Genomic DNA, 15,072 nt, shown 5'->3' on the forward strand with positions numbered 1-15,072 from the left:
ACAAACAGCGAGGTTTCCCTCGCTGCTGGAACTCTTCCTAAGGGAACCTCCGCATTTGTTCTCAAAAACAAATAGATTTGCTTAAAAGCTAACATCCCTTGTGGGGCACCTGGGTGGCTCAGTCCGTTGAACGACTGACTCTTGGTTTCAAGTCAGGTCATGATGTCTGCTAGTGAGATTGAGCCTAGGCTCCCCGCTCAGCCGGGAGTCCGCTTGAGATTTCCTCTCCCTCTCCCTCCTCCTCTGAATCCCCCCCCAAACAAACAAACTAACAAATAAAATCTTCAAAAAAAGTTAACATCTCTCACTATCAGAACACCGTGTACTCGCTCTCCGAATTTACTCAGTACACAAACCTTTTAAAAAAGAAACAGATGTTGCCAAAGCAGAAAGCAGAAAGGATCCCCCACGTCTGGGAGTCCGTGGCTTTGTGCAATTGTTCCCTCTGGCCACCACCAGGGACTAGGGCTGCCCCCGCCCCCACAGGGGCTGGCGGCCACCGCACGGCGGCCCCGGCGAGCTCCGGGCCGCACCTGCTCCTCGCGGGCGCCCGCCCCCCTTCTCCTAGGCCCACTTCCGCCGGGTTCGGACCAGGGCCCCCTCTGGGCAGGCTTGGGGAGCAGGCGGGGACAGAGGTCCGCCCAGGGGACGGCGGCGGCGGCGGGGGGCGCTCCCTGCGCAGACCCGAGGCGCCGCAGGCGGCCCCCGCCCTGGTCTCTCCCCCACGCACCCCCAGGGGCCCTCACAGGCCCTGCCGAGGGCCCCCCCTCCCCTCTCCAGCCCCGCTCCGCCCCCGCGGGGAGAGGGCGCGGGGACCTACCCGGCGGCTGGGCGCTGGCGGAGCCCCGAGGGGCCGCACGGATTCCGCCGGCCCTGCTCCTGCGCTTAGACGGCCGCTCCGGCTCCCCCTCCCCGAGGGCGCGCGGGGTCGGGCGGCAGGGCTTGGGGGGGCCCCGTGCGGGGTGGCGCGGGAGCGGCGGGAGGCTGCGGGCCGGCTGCCCGGGGCGTGCGTCGGCGCGGATCCAGCCGGGGCGGAGCCGGGGCCCGGCCGCCCGCAGCCGCCGTGTGGCGGGCCGGGGCGCTCCCAGCGATGGGTCGGGGGGCCCCGAGAGCTCGAGGGTCGCGGGCGTGCCTGCTGCTGCTGCTCCTGCGGCTGCCTTGGCCGGTGTGGGGGGCCGAGGCGTTTCAAGGTGAGTGGGACGTGCCCCGCGGCGCAGGGGATGTCGCTGTCCGCCACCGCGGTGGCTGGGAGGGCAGGGAGGGTCTCCGCAGGACCTGCGCAGGGACTCTCAGCTGTCCTGGGGCTGGCCTTGGGGCCCAGACCGACACACTCTGCGCAGCTGCCAAGGTGGCAATGGCAAAACGGGGGGCGGGGGGAAGCGGGGGGGCGATCCCCTCTGAGCAGCCGCCCCAGTTCCCAAAACCCTCTGCCAGGACTCTCGGCCTTGACCACCCCTAGACCCCATGCACCGATGTGCACGTCCCTGCACCTCCATCCCTGAGGCGCAGCCCACGGGGTCCCAGGAGTCCCTGCTGTGCCCTCCCCCTCCTGCAGCCTCGTGCTCATCCCCAGTAGCGCAGGGCCTTGGGGCTATGTGTGTGTGTGTGTGTGTGTGTTTTGTTGATATTGTTGCCTTGTTTGGTGAGATAGAGAAGGGTGCTTCAGACAGAAGGGGCCCTGGGAATTAACCTCCACACCCCCAGTGCGTAGGAGGACTGGCCAGTCCTGTACCCTGTATGGGAAGTGGCCTGTGGAGGGACTGGGAGGACACCGGACACTGGGGAGGAGGCAGGAATGGCCCTGCTGGGCTGGTCAGCCTGGGGGCACTGGGTTTGGGAGCACTGTCCGCGCCAGTATCCAATAGGGATAGGGTCCTGTTCTGTTCTGGGGCCCTGAGGGGGTGGGATGAGAGCCCTCATGCCTTTGGGGACGGCTGCTCCCTCCTCCTCAACCTGGGGTCAGGAGAAGGTGAGATAACCCCTGGGAGGAGTGGAGAGGGGCTTTGTGCTCCCCAACACCGCATTGGCTCCCTGAACCTCATCATCACGGCTCCATCTCTGCCCCCCTCCCTCCTCAGGGGTGCCATGAAGAGAACCCCCAACCCGCTCGCACACCTGCGCACAGGCCCACCCTCCCCTCTCTACCTGGGAAGCCTAGGGCCAGCAAGAGGTAGTTCTCCACACCCAGTTAAGTCCTCTCTGGGCTGGTTGCCCCCCCACTCCTCCCAGATTCACTCAGTTCCCTCCCCCACCGTAGCAACTGGCTCATCCAAGCAGGGAGGGCTTCCTGGGGGAAGGGGACTCCTAGAGGTGCTGCTATTCTGGGTCTTTGACGACCGGGTCTGGGGGAGAGGATGGAGGAAGAGAAAGGAGTTGGGGTGGACTGGCCAGAGCTGGAACACTTCCGCAGTCAACCATCTCAGCGTGGGGTCAGGGCTGGCTGGGTGCTGGGTGAGGCTGTCGGTTCTGGGAGCTGGGCTCACTTCCCCAGGGATTGTGTCAGAGGACAGGGAGGGCTGCCTAGAGGCTCTGGGCTGCCTGGGGCCTGGCTCCTGCAGGGCGGGTGTGGCAAGAGCCTCTGGGACCCAGTGTGGGGTGGGGGGCAGGGAGCATTCCAGGGGAGCATTCCAGAGCCTTCTGAGTAATGCTTGGCTCTGGTATTCCTCCAGAGCCCCCTTAAGCACGCCTGGCCCGGGAGCACTCAGGCTCTGTTCCCCAGGCCTCCCCACCTTGAAGATCCAGGGAAGGGGCTTCTGAGCTAGAGTCCCCGGAAGTCCCGCTTCCAGCATGAAGCCCCCAAGGGGAGCTCGGGGCAAGGTGGGTCTCCCCAGATATCTGGCTGTTGTTTTTCTCAGATGGCGGAGACACAGGCATCCTCTCTTCACAGATCTCTCACCCCAAAGGCATCTGCTGCCCAGTCTAAAAATACCCAAGGCTGCGTCCCCTTTCCTTTCCCTTCTGCACTGGGGGCCTTGGTCTCTTCCTTGTGACCTCTGACCCCCAAGCCTCCCCCAGGTCAGCGGGGCTCCCACTTCCCTAGCTGAGCTCCTCTGTCTCTCTTCTGCCACCTCCCTGGTTCCAAGGATGCTCCAGGGGTGGCCACCCTTCTCCAGGCTATACCTTTGAATGTTGAAGATAGAGTCTCCTATTCCAACCAGCTGATGTCCTGTAACCTCATCCCTTGGTCGTCCCCACCCCCCTATGTTCCCCCTCATCTTTTACTCTGTCCTCCCTCCAGGAAACAACCCTGGAGAACCAGTCACCCTGCACTGGGTCCCGGATGCACAAGCCCGACGCACGGTCACCCTGGAGGAGCCGGTCAGTGCCAGCTCATCCTTCCCTCTGCAGGAGCCCAGGGTCTCCCGGCCCCTTTGCCCCTCCTCATTCAGCGTGGCAGTTTGGCTGGGGGCCTTTCGGGCCCCTTCCAGGAGGGTTGGCAGGTGGGGGTGGGGAGATATCTGGCTCACATGAGCCTTCACACATGGAAGTCATTTTCAGGCCTCCTCCCCCACCTCCCCCTCCTCCCTCCCTCCCAGAATTATTCAGGCCACCCCCACCCCACCAGGCAGAGGTGGGGCCAGAATCTGTGGGGCCTGAAACTTTTCAGGGACCTCTTTAAGAAAACCCCCAAATATCTTCCTTTTGCCCAGTTTACTAGAATATGTTACCCTGTGGACACATTGCTGTTCCCTCCAGGAAAACTTCAGCCTCCCTGGCTCATGCAGAATCCACTTCTGGCCAGGGGGCACTGGTCACTCTCCGAGTGCCCCCCAAATGCACCTGATTTTGCTTCTCCAGGATGCTCTGCCCCAGCTTCCTGCCAACACCCACCCATCACACACTTCCAGAATAACCGTGTCCCCATCTGTATGTGTCACACAGCTGTGCTACAAACCAGGAGGCCAGTGGCCTTGGTATCCCCATTTCACAGAGGGGCAGACTGAAGCCCAGAGAGGTTGGAGAAAGTGCCCAAGGTCACACAGCCTGAGACCAGAAGCCCAGAAGCCTGAGGCCCACTAAGGTCTGAAAGACTTGTAACCATTGACCAGTGTCTCCCCCTCCCCCCTCCCGCCACCAGGTCTAGAGAGCCCTCTTCATCCTGAATTTTCAGGCAAGAGAGGACAACCTACTCTCTAAGCCAGCAAAGAGGAAGGCAGGACGACAGTGTCATGAAGTCTAGGAGGGCCCCATAGGCCCAGCAGGCTTTAACCTAGGACCTTCACTGGGTCCCCCAGACCCCCAGGGGCCCCCATTCAAGCGGGCCCAAGCTTTGAGTTGGTTGTCCTAGACATCACTGGCAGAGGGGAGGCTAGGGACATGCTGGAGTCACACTGACTGTGGTCCTCCCTCCCGGTCCAGCCTGGGCTGTGATGAAGAAGGGCATCCCAGAAGGCATTCCTTTCCCCTGCCTCCAGGAAGCCTGCCAAGATGAGGACAGTAGACAGAGTTGAGGCAGGGAGTCCTGTCCAAGTGGCAGGAAATACCCACATTTCAGGTTAGGGATGGGGTGCTAGGTGAATAGCCGGGTCACCAAGAGGGCAGGAAGCAAGGACAGGAGGGGCTGCAGAAGGACAGAGAGAGGGGAGCCCGGGCAGGGGTTGAGGTAGGAGGAGGCTTTCCATCTGGGGCTGCTGTCTGTGCTTGGTGCAGACCTTTCTCCAATAAAGTAAGTGGCATTCCGGCCATGTGAGCTCATGCCTGGGGCCTTGGGGAGGTCTCTTGGCTGGGGTGGGGGAGTTGTCTGCTCCCACCTGCAGAGAAAAGGCCCCCCAAATAATCTGAGCCCCTTGGCCTGGGGCCCAGCCCAGTGCGTGGTGGGATAAAAGGGCAGGGCTAGCAAGGGTGGGGCCAGCATTCTGAAGACACAGCAGCTCTCCACGAGGCTCCGGGGCCGGCTCCAACTCTGGGCCCCCAGCCAGGCAGAGTGGACAAGGAGGGGCAGATGGAGTAATCCCGCAGGGTGGGGGAGGCAAAGAGCCTATGGGGAAAGAGAGGCTGGGAGAGGCAAAGAGGCTATGGGGAAGGAGAGGCTGGCCCAGGATGTTTTCCTCTTGGCCTGGAATGGGGGGGGGGGTTAATGTTTGCTTCACGGGCTCAGTGAAGCAGGTGTGGGCAGGCCTTCAGGAGGCCAGGGAAATTTTCGGTCTGTCGGAATTGGAGGCAGAGGGAGTAAAGTCTGAATTCTACAGGGAGTGGGGAGCAGGAAGATACAGAAACAAGAGGCTGTAAGGACGCCTGAGCCTGACTACCCGACGCTCCTCCACCCAATGTCTTCAGGACGCCACTGTCCTCCCCTCTTAGAGGAAGGCTTCTGGCTTCTGGCTGTGAAACAGGAGGGAGGGCCAGAGGAAGGGCCCAGTCACCTTGTGTAAGGCAGGATACCTTTCTGGGACCCCTTGTCTCATCTCCCTGGAGGATGTGGTGTTCACCTAGCAGGCTGGGCCAAATGCCTGTTGTTAGAGCCAAAAGCATCCCGAGTTTGGGAACATATATGCCTGCGTGTTCTCACCCCCACCCACACCCACACCTGCTGTGGCAAGTGGGGGAGGCTACTGCCCCCTGCCTCCTGCGCTCTCCCTCACCAGCCAGCTCCCCATCCCAGCCCTGAGCCCATCCCTCAGCCCTGCTCTCCTTCTTGCCCAGGTCTCGAAGCTAGACACAGGATTGGTGGCCTTGAAGGCTGAAGGGCAGGAGCTCCTGCTGCAGCTGGAGAAGAACCAGTGAGTACCAGGCTGGGGAGGAGGCTAGCAGCCAAGAACAGCCCCCCTCTCCAGGGGGGGTTGGTGTGGGGGGCACTGAGGGGAACACATGAGAGAGGCTGGATGGGGCAAGGGCCCCAGAAACAGAGGTACAGGTGACTAGAAGAGTCATGCCAGCCTATGACCGGCTCCCTCAAGGCTGAAGTAGGCTGCTGAGGCTGGGTGAGCCCTGCTGTGGGGCTCACTCCTCGTTCCAGCCCCAGGAGCACCTTGTTAGCTTCCTGCCAGAAATGAGTGAGCATCACCCTGTGGGTGCTCAAAGGATGTGCTTAGTCAAAAGAGAATCCAAGATGGATTCCAAGAATGGGTAGGTGCTCTGGGCTGAGGGATAGCAGGGAAAAAGGTGCTGTGGCTACCAAGTCCAGACACATTCAGGGGGAGGCAATTTGTCTGGCTTGCCTGGAGGGTCTCCATCGGCAGGGAGGGGAGCAGCGTGAAATGAAATTGGGAAGTCCCAGTAGGACCAGATCACAGAGGCCATTTTAAGGCTGAGTGTCCAGGATGGGGCAAAGCCAAAGATTCTGAGCTGGTGAATGAGCAGGCAGAGATGGGCTGGGTGGGTGGGTGTCCAAAATGGAGCATGGGGTCTGGAAACCATCCAGATGGAATTACCAATAGCTATCATTCACTGAGTGCTTGCTTCCTCAGAGGCATTGTTCCAAGCACTCTACACACGTTGACTTCTCCCCCATGGAGCCAGATGGACCAGGAACACATTCTAGTTCCACCACATTTAACCACAGTTCCTCTGAGGCTCAACGTCCCCACACATGAAAGGGGGTGACCACATCGCCTACTCCTTGGGTTGAGTGTGTTGTGTGTATTGGGGGAGCCAAGCTAGAGAAGGTGGAGGAAAGACTAGGAGGTGGAGAAGCAGGCATCACAGGTCTTTGGGTTGGTCTGGCAGTAAAGAGGTCAAGGCGAGATGGGGGTTGAGGATTTTCTTTACAGAAGAGAAATGGACTCATGATTGATTCACCTTGGTGGGAAGGGCCCTGGAGAGATGGAGAAAGAAGGTGGAATCGTTACTGGAGTGGGGTCTGAAGAAGGTGGGGATGGGGATTCCTGCTCAGGTGGGCAGGCAGGAGCAGCTGTGAGCAGGTGGAGATTCTCTTTTCTCTGGAAGCATGGGGTGAACATCACTGAAGGACAGGTGGGGAGATTTGTGGGGTCTAGGGGCCAGAGAAGGTCTGAAGGATCTTGGGGACAGGAAAGAGGATGAGAGAAGGTTGACCAGATGCCCAACAAGGCTGAGCAGCAGGTAGGGCCACCTAGGGAGGCCACTGCACTTCCTTGGCTCCAGGTTCCACCTCCTCATCAGTGTCTCTTGAATCCTCCCTCCTGCCCCTCCCCAGACCTGTGGACCCAGCTGCCTGCCACAGGTCCCACAGGAACCCCAGACTCTTTCCCCATTCCTGCTCCTCCCTGGTGCTTCCTACACTCCTACTTCCCACACCTCAGCCACCGCCAAGGCTCCTTCCTGCCCTCCACCTTTCTGCCTCTAGCCCAGGGTTTTCTGACCTGAGCAACACATGGTGGCTCCTGTCTGTTCCCTAAGACACATGTGGGTGTTTCCTCAGTGCTAGCCCTATGCCTCGCTTCACAGAGCTGCTCAATTAGCATTCAGGGGGGAAGGCTGGAGGGCATCCTGGAAGAGGCCAGGCTGAATTAGCTGACTCTTACAACACCCCCTCCCAGCAGGCTGCTGGCCCCAGGATACACAGAAACCCACTATAGCCCAGATGGGCAGCCAGTGGTGCTGGTTCCCAACCACACGGTGAGATACTCCCGTGGGCTCTGAGGACAGGGTAAGGGGTACTGGGGGGTGCACTCCCTGAGGACCTCTCCACCATTCCTTCCCCATTCTCCTCCTGTTCTTAAGGAGAGGCTGGAGCCAGCCCCCCACCATGCCCTCTCTCTCTTGCCCCTCCCAGTTCAGCCCTGGCTGAGCTTTGGGGCTGGGTCTCTTGCTCTCCAGGACCACTGCCACTACCATGGGCGTGTGAGGGGCTTCCCTGACTCCTGGGTAGTCTTCAGCACCTGCTCTGGGATGAGGTGAGGAGTTCCGTGGGAGGGAGCTGGGCCTGGGGCTGGGGCAAGAGTCCCCTCACACCCTCCTCTGCACTCCTCTGCGCCCTAGGGGCCTGATCACACTGGACAGGAATGCTAGTTATTATGTGCATCCTCTACGAGCTGGAGACTCTGAGGACTTCATCACTCACAAGATGTTCCAAATTGGGCAGCTGCTCGGCTGGAAAGGGACCTGCAGCCACAGGGATGCCAGGAGCAAAGGGGACATGGCCAACCTTTCTCGTGCCACTCAGATCAAGGTCAGGGGCACAGATAGGAGGGGGAATGGGAATGCAGTATCCATAACCCTCCAAATCACAAGACATAGGAATACACAGCCCCAGTTCAGGGCCTCCGATCCTGATATTTTTATTTGGAGGCTGAAGAAACAAGTTCTAGCAATTTTTATTTATTTTTGTTTTTTTTATTTTTAAAAAATATTTTATTATTTTTTAAAGATTTTATTTATTTAATTGACAGAGAGAGAGAGAGAGAGAGAGAGAGACAGCAAGAGAGGGAATAAGCAGGAGGAGTGGGAGAGGGAGAAGCAGGCTTCCCGCCGAGCAGGGAGCCCGATGTGGGGCTACATCCCAGGACCCCGGGATCATGACCTGAGCTGAAGGCAGACGCTTAACCAACTGAGCCACCCAGGCCCACCCCCTAGCAATTTTTTAGAGTTAACTTTCTGCTTCCTGGGAATTGGGGTTAGTGGTCAGGACTCAAGCCCAGCAGCCTGCTGCTGAGGGTCACCGTTGCCTCTCCCCAGGAGAGGAGGGAGGTCCGCAGGAGCCCGAAGTTCCTGGAGCTGTACATAGTGGCTGACCACACGCTGGTGAGCCAGAGGCCCTGGGGGCTGCCGGGGTGGGATGGGGCCAGTTCAGCCTGTCACACCCTCTTATGTCTGCCTTTCCAGTTCTTGACCCAGCACCGGAACTTGAACCACACCAAACAGCGTCTCCTGGAGGTGGCCAACTATGTGAACCAGGTTGGGGTTGGTGGAAAGACACCCCTAAAGGGGGTGACTGTCATATGGGCTGGCAAGTCCTAGGGGAGGTGTGGCAGGCTTGGAGATGAGGCCCGGGACCCGAGCAGAGAAGAGAGGGCGCCCCCACGGAGGAGCACGGGCACTGTGGCACGTCCTGTCCTCACCCCCGTCCCGTCCGCAGATTCTCAGGACTCTGGACATTCAGGTGGCACTGACTGGCCTGGAGGTGTGGACGGAGCAGGACCAGAGCCGCGTCACGCCGGACGCGAATGCCACGCTCTGGGCCTTCCTGCACTGGCGCCGGGGGCTGTGGGCACGACGGCCGCACGACTCCGCGCAGCTGCTCACGTGGGTGCCTCTGATGCCCACGCGGGGCCCCGGCCCGGCCGCCCAGAATCCTGGCCCGGCCGGCTCACCATGCATGCGTTCCGCCTTCAGGGGTCGCGCCTTCCAGGGCACCACCGTGGGCCTGGCGCCCATCGAGGGCATGTGTCGCGCCGAGAGCTCGGGAGGCGTGAGCACCGTGAGCTCCACCCCTGGGGATAGGAAGGGGGCAGCAGAGCAAGGGGAGGGTGGGGGGGAGGAGGCAGCCCCGCAGCCCGCCCTGACCGTCCCCGCTCCCTCTCAGGACCACTCAGAGCTCCCCATTGGCGCAGCCGCCACTATGGCCCACGAGATAGGTCACAGCCTTGGCCTCAGCCACGACCCCGACGGCTGCTGCGTGGAGGCGGCGGCCGAGCAAGGCGGCTGCGTCATGGCCGCGGCCACCGGGTACGGACGCCGCGGTCGGTAGGGGCTGCGGGGGGAGGCTCCGCTGGACCAGGGGGCCTTCCCCAGCTGCCTTTCTTGGGAAGAAATGGTTATCCCTCGATTTCCTCTCCCGTAAAATGGGGATATGACCACAGCACCGCCCCGAGAGTTCTTCATGACGCTTAAAAGGAGGAAACGCAGAAAAAGCAGATTCTCAAAAGTATGAAGGTTATTTTCAGAACATTCTAGCGAGGATTCTCTAACCCCGGGAGGAACGGCGCTAGGTCGCGATTCGACCTCGAGTCCTGGGCTGCCTGGTCCCCGCCTCGGGCTCGCAGTGTGACTTTGTGCAGGTTACTTGCCCTCTTCGGGCTCTGCCTCTGGAGGACCCGGGCCGCCGGTCGCTTAGGCGCTGTGCGCGCAGCCAGGGGCTGTGCGGCCAAGTACAGCGGGTAGTGGTGGGAGGGGATCGGAGACGAGCTGGGGGCTGAGGGTGGCGGTGCCCGCACGCCCGACGCCCTCCCCTGCCCGTAGGCCCCCGTTCCCGCGCGTATTCAGCGCCTGCAGCCGGCGCCAGCTGCGCGCCTTCTTCCGCAAGGGGGGCGGTGCGTGCCTTTCCAACGCGCCCGACCCCAGGCTCCTGGTGCCCCGCGCGCGCTGCGGGAACGGCCTCGTGGAGGACGGCGAGGAGTGTGACTGCGGCGCCAGCCAGGTCAGGTCCGCGCTCCCGGACCCCGGGGTGCGGGTGGGGGTGGGGGCCCGAGGCTGGCGCCCCGCCCGCCCCCCTCCCCCGAGGTCCGGGGCGCGGCGTCCTCACCTGGTCCCACATCCCCTTTTTGGCTCCAGGAGTGCCCGGACGCCTGCTGCCTCGCCCACAACTGCTCGCTGCGCGCGGGGGCCCAGTGCACCCACGGCGACTGCTGCGCGCGCTGCCTGGTGAGGGCGTGGGAGGCTCGGGTGAGGGTTAGGGGGCGCTTGCGAGCCGGCCTGGTGGTCTTGGCTGACTGGCACGCTCGGGTCCCCCTGCGGGTGCGGGCTCTGCTCTGCCCTCCAGCCTCTGAGCCGCGCTTACGGCGTGGATCTCTCCCTGTCTATTGTCCCTCTGTGCCTCGGCCACCCTCCCTCCACCCGGTCACCTGCGTAGCTGAAGCCGGCTGGCGTGCCGTGCCGCCGAGCTGTGGGCGACTGTGACCTCCCAGAGTTCTGCACGGGCGCCTCTCCTTACTGCCCCCCGGACCTTTACCTACTGGACGGCTCGCCCTGCGCCAGCGGCCGGGGCTACTGCTGGGATGGCGCGTGTCCTACACTGGAGCAGCAATGCCAACAGCTCTGGGGGCCTGGTGAGACTACCCGAGCACCCCGGCCCATCCTCGGGCCTGCGCTCTTTTCCACTCCAGGGAAGACGGGAGGGGGCGGGGGCCCTGAAGCCAGCGCGGTCTCGCCCATGCGTCCTCAGGCTCCAGCCCAGCCCCGGACGCCTGTTTCCAGACGGTGAACTCCGCGGGAGACGCCCACGGGAACTGCGGCGAGGACCGCAAGGGTGGCTTCGTGCCTTGTGCGCAGAGGTGAGGAGCGGAGGGGAGGGCGAGGAAGCTGCGTAGTGCGTTGGGGCAAGGACACATCTCGCTGTTTGATCACCCTGCACTTTCCTCCCCAGGGATGCGCAGTGCGGGAAGCTGCAGTGCCTGGGCGGGGAGCAGCGCCCACGCCCGGCGCACACGGAGCCCGTGGACTCCACCGTTGGACTAGGCAGCCATCAGGTGACCTGCAGGGGAGTCTTCGTGCTGCCCGGTGTCCAGCTGGACGTGCTCGACTTGGGCCTGGTAGAGCCAGGTACCCAGTGTGGACCTAGCATGGTGAGCCCTGTACCCCCCCGCCCCTCCCTAATGCTTGAATCCTGCGCGGGGAGCATCACTCCCCCCGACTGCCCGGTGCACACCCTGCCCATAGGTGTGCCAGGACAGGCGTTGCCAAAACACTACCTTCTGGGAGCTGGAGCAATGCCTGGCAGCCTGCCATGGCCATGGGGTGAGTGTCAGAAAGTTGATGGGGGCAGGTGGGCTTGGGGTTCCTGATCCCATGGGATCCTCCTTCTGTCTTCTCCTCTGTAGGTTTGCAACAGTAACCAAAACTGCCACTGCGCTCCGGGCTGGGCTCCGCCCTCCTGCGACAAGCCAGGGTTTGGTGGCAGTGTGGACAGTGGCCCTATGCAGCCTGAAAGTGTGTCCATGGGGGACAAGTGGGGAAGGCTGGGATGGTGCACCTGCTAAGGACTCAGCCTTGCCCTGTTGTCCCCAGACCACAAGGCCTTCCTGCTGGCACTGATCCTTAGCTTTCTGCTGCCTCTGCTCCCCGGGGCTGGCCTGGCCTGGTGCTGCTGCCGGCAGCCGGGGTCCCGTCTCCAGCAATGCCTCTGGGGCTCGAGGAGGGACGCCGCATGCCGTGGGTAGGCTCTGAGCCCACTCCCGTGGTTCCTGCCTGGGGGAGCTGGGGTGGGGTCCTCAGACCTTGTCCCCGGCTGCACAGAGGTGGCCGGAGGCGGTGGAAAGGAGCCCTGAGCAGGAGGCCACAATGGGTGTGTGTGGATCCCTGGGGGCCCTCAACCCCTCCCAGTTACTGAGGTTCAGACCCTCTTGACCCCCTCTTCTGTCTCTCCCACCAGGGGGCTGCCTCACCCTAGACTGCCTTTATTCTACCAACTCATCCTTTGGTTCTTGCTCCACTGTGCCCCTCAAGACTTTTCTAGCCTCACATGCCTTTTCCCACTTCCTCTGCCTAAATGTCTCCTGTACACCTTTCAAGTCCGCAGATGCTGGGCCCAGCACATCCTTTCACTTCATACCGCTGCTTAGCTCTGGGGCTGGCTGCCCTTGTGCCAAGGGCTTGCCCTTCACCCAGTTCTCCATGACCTGGGAGGAGGTCACATAGTACCTGAGCATGGTTGATCACCCGGTGCTGGTCAAGGGAGGCCCCCTATGGCACATCTGACACAGCCTGGCCTTGGGAGTACTCCGGACAAGCTGCGGGAAAGGGCAGGGCTTGGGCTAGAGATGGGGGCAGAGGGCAGCCCAGACAGGGGCAGGGCACCAGCCAGGTCCCAGGTTCTGAGAGGGCTTTGACACAATGAGCAGTAATTGCAGGTCTATGGGGGAGGAGCAAGGTGCTCAGAGTTTGGTGTGTCCGCATCAGGAGTCCTGGAGGCTGGGCGGGGTGGGGGGCAACCTGAGTGATGCCAATATCTGGAGGGATGCCAGGATGCTGGGGTGATGGCAGAGCTTGAGAGAAATGTCAGGGCTAGAGAGAAGTGCCCATGGCCCCAGGAGGGCAGGAGTCAGACCTGGAGCCTGGAACCCAGGGGCCTCTCCCAGGAGGGAGCAGGAAGGGAACTGGAGGCAGGGATGTGGACCAGAAGGGTAGAGACTCATTCAAGGCAGAACTCAGATCGGGCATGCCTGCTCAGGACCACTGTGCCAACCTCCTGCCGTCTTATCGCACTGCTCAGGCCCAAAGATGCCCCAAACAGGGACCGCCCCCCCAGCAGTGTTCACCCCATGGAGTTGGGCCCAGCAGCCATTGGAGAGCCCCGGTCCCTGGGTGAGTGAGGCACAGGAGGAGATGGGGAGGGAAGTGAAGGATGGGCTCTTGCCTTCTACCTCCTTCCAGATGGGCCCCCCTCCTTTCCACATAACACCCAGTCATCTTGAGGCCCCTGAGCCCACCTTGCCCCAGGGACTCCTGCCTGTGGTCACAATATATGTCCTCCACCCATTGCTGCAGACCTTGAGGACTCTGCCTGAGCCCAGGAACCACCTTGAGAAGCCTCTGCCCTGTTGTGCTGCCTGCAACCCCAAGGTAGGTGGGGCCCCCCACCTCATCCACCCACCTCTGTTGCCCCTCATCTGCCGGCCCCTCTGAGGTTTCTGAGCTTGGGTTATTATGCAAATGAGATTTGATCTTGTGGAAAAGCTGTTGTCACCGAGACCAGATGCTGGAAGCCCCCAGGGTGGGAGAGAGAGAAGTTGTGTCTCTTCCTGGGTCACTGGTCTTCACTGAGGGAGGAAAGGGGGTCCTGGCCCTCAGGGGTCATCCCTCCTCTTCGTTTTCAGCAGGTCAAGCCCAGAAGGCAAGATCCTGTCTCTGGTGAGAGGGAGCTCCCGAGATGAGGATACTTACAGACCGTCGACCTCTGACAGCCCCTCCGGGGACTTGGTCTCCCAGGGAAGAGCCAGAGAGTCAGACCTCATGCACTTTGGCAGCCTGCAAGTTTCTTCCCTGAGCTGAGCTTGCCCCACTGACTCCAGGACCCCAGAGCCTTATCAGAAGGTGCCCAATACTGTCCGCATTCCTTAAGACTAGGGAATCCTGGTAAGGTACATACTCCAGCCCAAGAATCTATCAGTCCAAGGAGCAATGTTCATGTAGTCACTGACCTCCTGTCACCAGGGGAGGCTGGGTCATGATGGGCATCAGGAGAGGCCTCTGTCCAGGGAGCCTGGGTGTCTCTGCTCCATGTATTTTACCCAGACCCAGCTCTGTAGAGGCCAGCAGCTGCCGGGCCAGAAGCCAGCTCTGGGGGCTCTACATTTCAGACAGAGTCCACTTCCCTGGAGCCTGGCCCCAGCAAAAACAAACAAACAAACAAAAACACCCAAACAAAATCCTTGGGACCCTCCTCCCTCCCTTTTCCTGCCTTATCTTGTCCCTCAGACGCTTCCTCAGCCTCACCCCGGTTCTTGGTCCTCCACTTGAGGTTTTGGAGGAGTGTGGGGACTGCTGTCACTCCCTCCCGACTTTGGACACTACTCAGCCTCTCTTCCATTCCCTGGGAGGGGACAGTGGGAGCTGTTTTAAAACGGACACCAAAGTAGAAGTCAGAAGAAAGACATGCTGCCTTTGAGCCTCTGTGAGTCTTTTCTGTATATAGATCCAACCCCATGGGGCTCCCTGAGGGTCCCAAGGGGTGGTAGCTGGTAGGTGAAGCCTCAGATGGCAGCCAGGGCCCCAAATGTATCTGGGATGGTGTTACCTAGCTGGAATGACCCCTTTGCCCCACCTCTTTTGCCTCCCTTGGAGATTCTGAGAAGCCACTTATTCTCTCCCCGTGCTTCATGAAAGAATTGTTGGGTGACCTTCTGTATCAGTCAGCTGTTGCTGTATAACAAAACTACCCCCAAAACATAGTAGCTTAAAACAACTAATTCTGTGAATTGGCAAATTAGGTTTAACTCAGCAGGTGGTTCAGTTGGCCTCTTATGATTGCAATCAGCTGCTGGTCAGTTGGGCAGTTCTGCTTCTGGGGTTGGCTGGCTGTTGGCTAGAGTGATGTGGACAAATGGGCTATGCACCCATTTTCCAACAGACTAGCTCAGGCTTGCTCACATGACAGCTGGGGAGGACTTGAGAGAGCAGAGCAGTATTAGGGTAAGGCAGGTGATGCACTTACCTTGAGCACAAAAGAAAGGCAATCAAGATAAGTAATATTTTAATGCAATATTTTAAAAGATCAAA

At 60.8% G+C, this 15,072-nt stretch overlaps 1 protein-coding gene across 13 annotated transcripts; it reads left to right on the top strand.

Annotated features, from left to right (window-relative positions):
* Window positions 1–996: 996 nt before the first annotated feature.
* Window positions 997–14,845, top strand: ADAM33 (ADAM metallopeptidase domain 33). 13 transcript variants are annotated; one of them, XM_035005957.1, is made up of 22 exons: window positions 997–1,190; window positions 3,239–3,318; window positions 5,644–5,720; window positions 7,458–7,536; window positions 7,738–7,814; window positions 7,900–8,089; window positions 8,596–8,661; window positions 8,743–8,814; window positions 8,996–9,162; window positions 9,253–9,337; window positions 9,443–9,585; window positions 10,099–10,276; window positions 10,411–10,500; window positions 10,709–10,904; window positions 11,021–11,129; window positions 11,222–11,420; window positions 11,515–11,592; window positions 11,676–11,784; window positions 11,863–12,010; window positions 13,067–13,158; window positions 13,342–13,416; window positions 13,671–14,845. In XM_035005957.1, exons 1-21 carry the CDS (start codon window positions 1,091–1,093, stop codon window positions 13,359–13,361), a joined length of 2,355 nt encoding a protein of 784 aa, XP_034861848.1. In that variant the 5' UTR covers window positions 997–1,090; the 3' UTR covers window positions 13,362–13,416; window positions 13,671–14,845. The 13 variants fall into 13 exon arrangements, with proteins under 13 accessions (XP_034861848.1, XP_034861845.1, XP_034861841.1 ...); XM_035005954.1 differs by having other exon boundaries at window positions 8,539–8,661; window positions 13,671–14,461; XM_035005950.1 differs by having other exon boundaries at window positions 8,539–8,661; window positions 8,996–9,337; window positions 13,671–14,461.
* Window positions 14,846–15,072: the final 227 nt, after the last annotated feature.

Source organism: Mirounga leonina, unplaced genomic scaffold (genome assembly GCF_011800145.1).
Source record: "Mirounga leonina isolate KUSES-001 unplaced genomic scaffold, KU_Mleo_1.0 Mir_150, whole genome shotgun sequence".
Taxonomy (NCBI): Eukaryota; Metazoa; Chordata; class Mammalia; order Carnivora; family Phocidae; genus Mirounga; species Mirounga leonina.

Bases quoted from the DNA above. Each gene is read 5' to 3' on its own strand.
- ADAM33 (XM_035005950.1), top strand. From the start codon at position 1,091: ATGGGTCGGGGGGCCCCGAGAGCTCGAGGGTCGCGGGCGTGCCTGCTG. The intron at 3,319-5,643 runs GTCAGTGCCAGC...CTTCTTGCCCAG, and splicing joins CGGTCACCCTGGAGGAGCCG to GTCTCGAAGCTAGACACAGG. The intron at 9,338-9,442 runs GTGAGCTCCACC...GCTCCCTCTCAG, and splicing joins GCTCGGGAGGCGTGAGCACC to GACCACTCAGAGCTCCCCAT.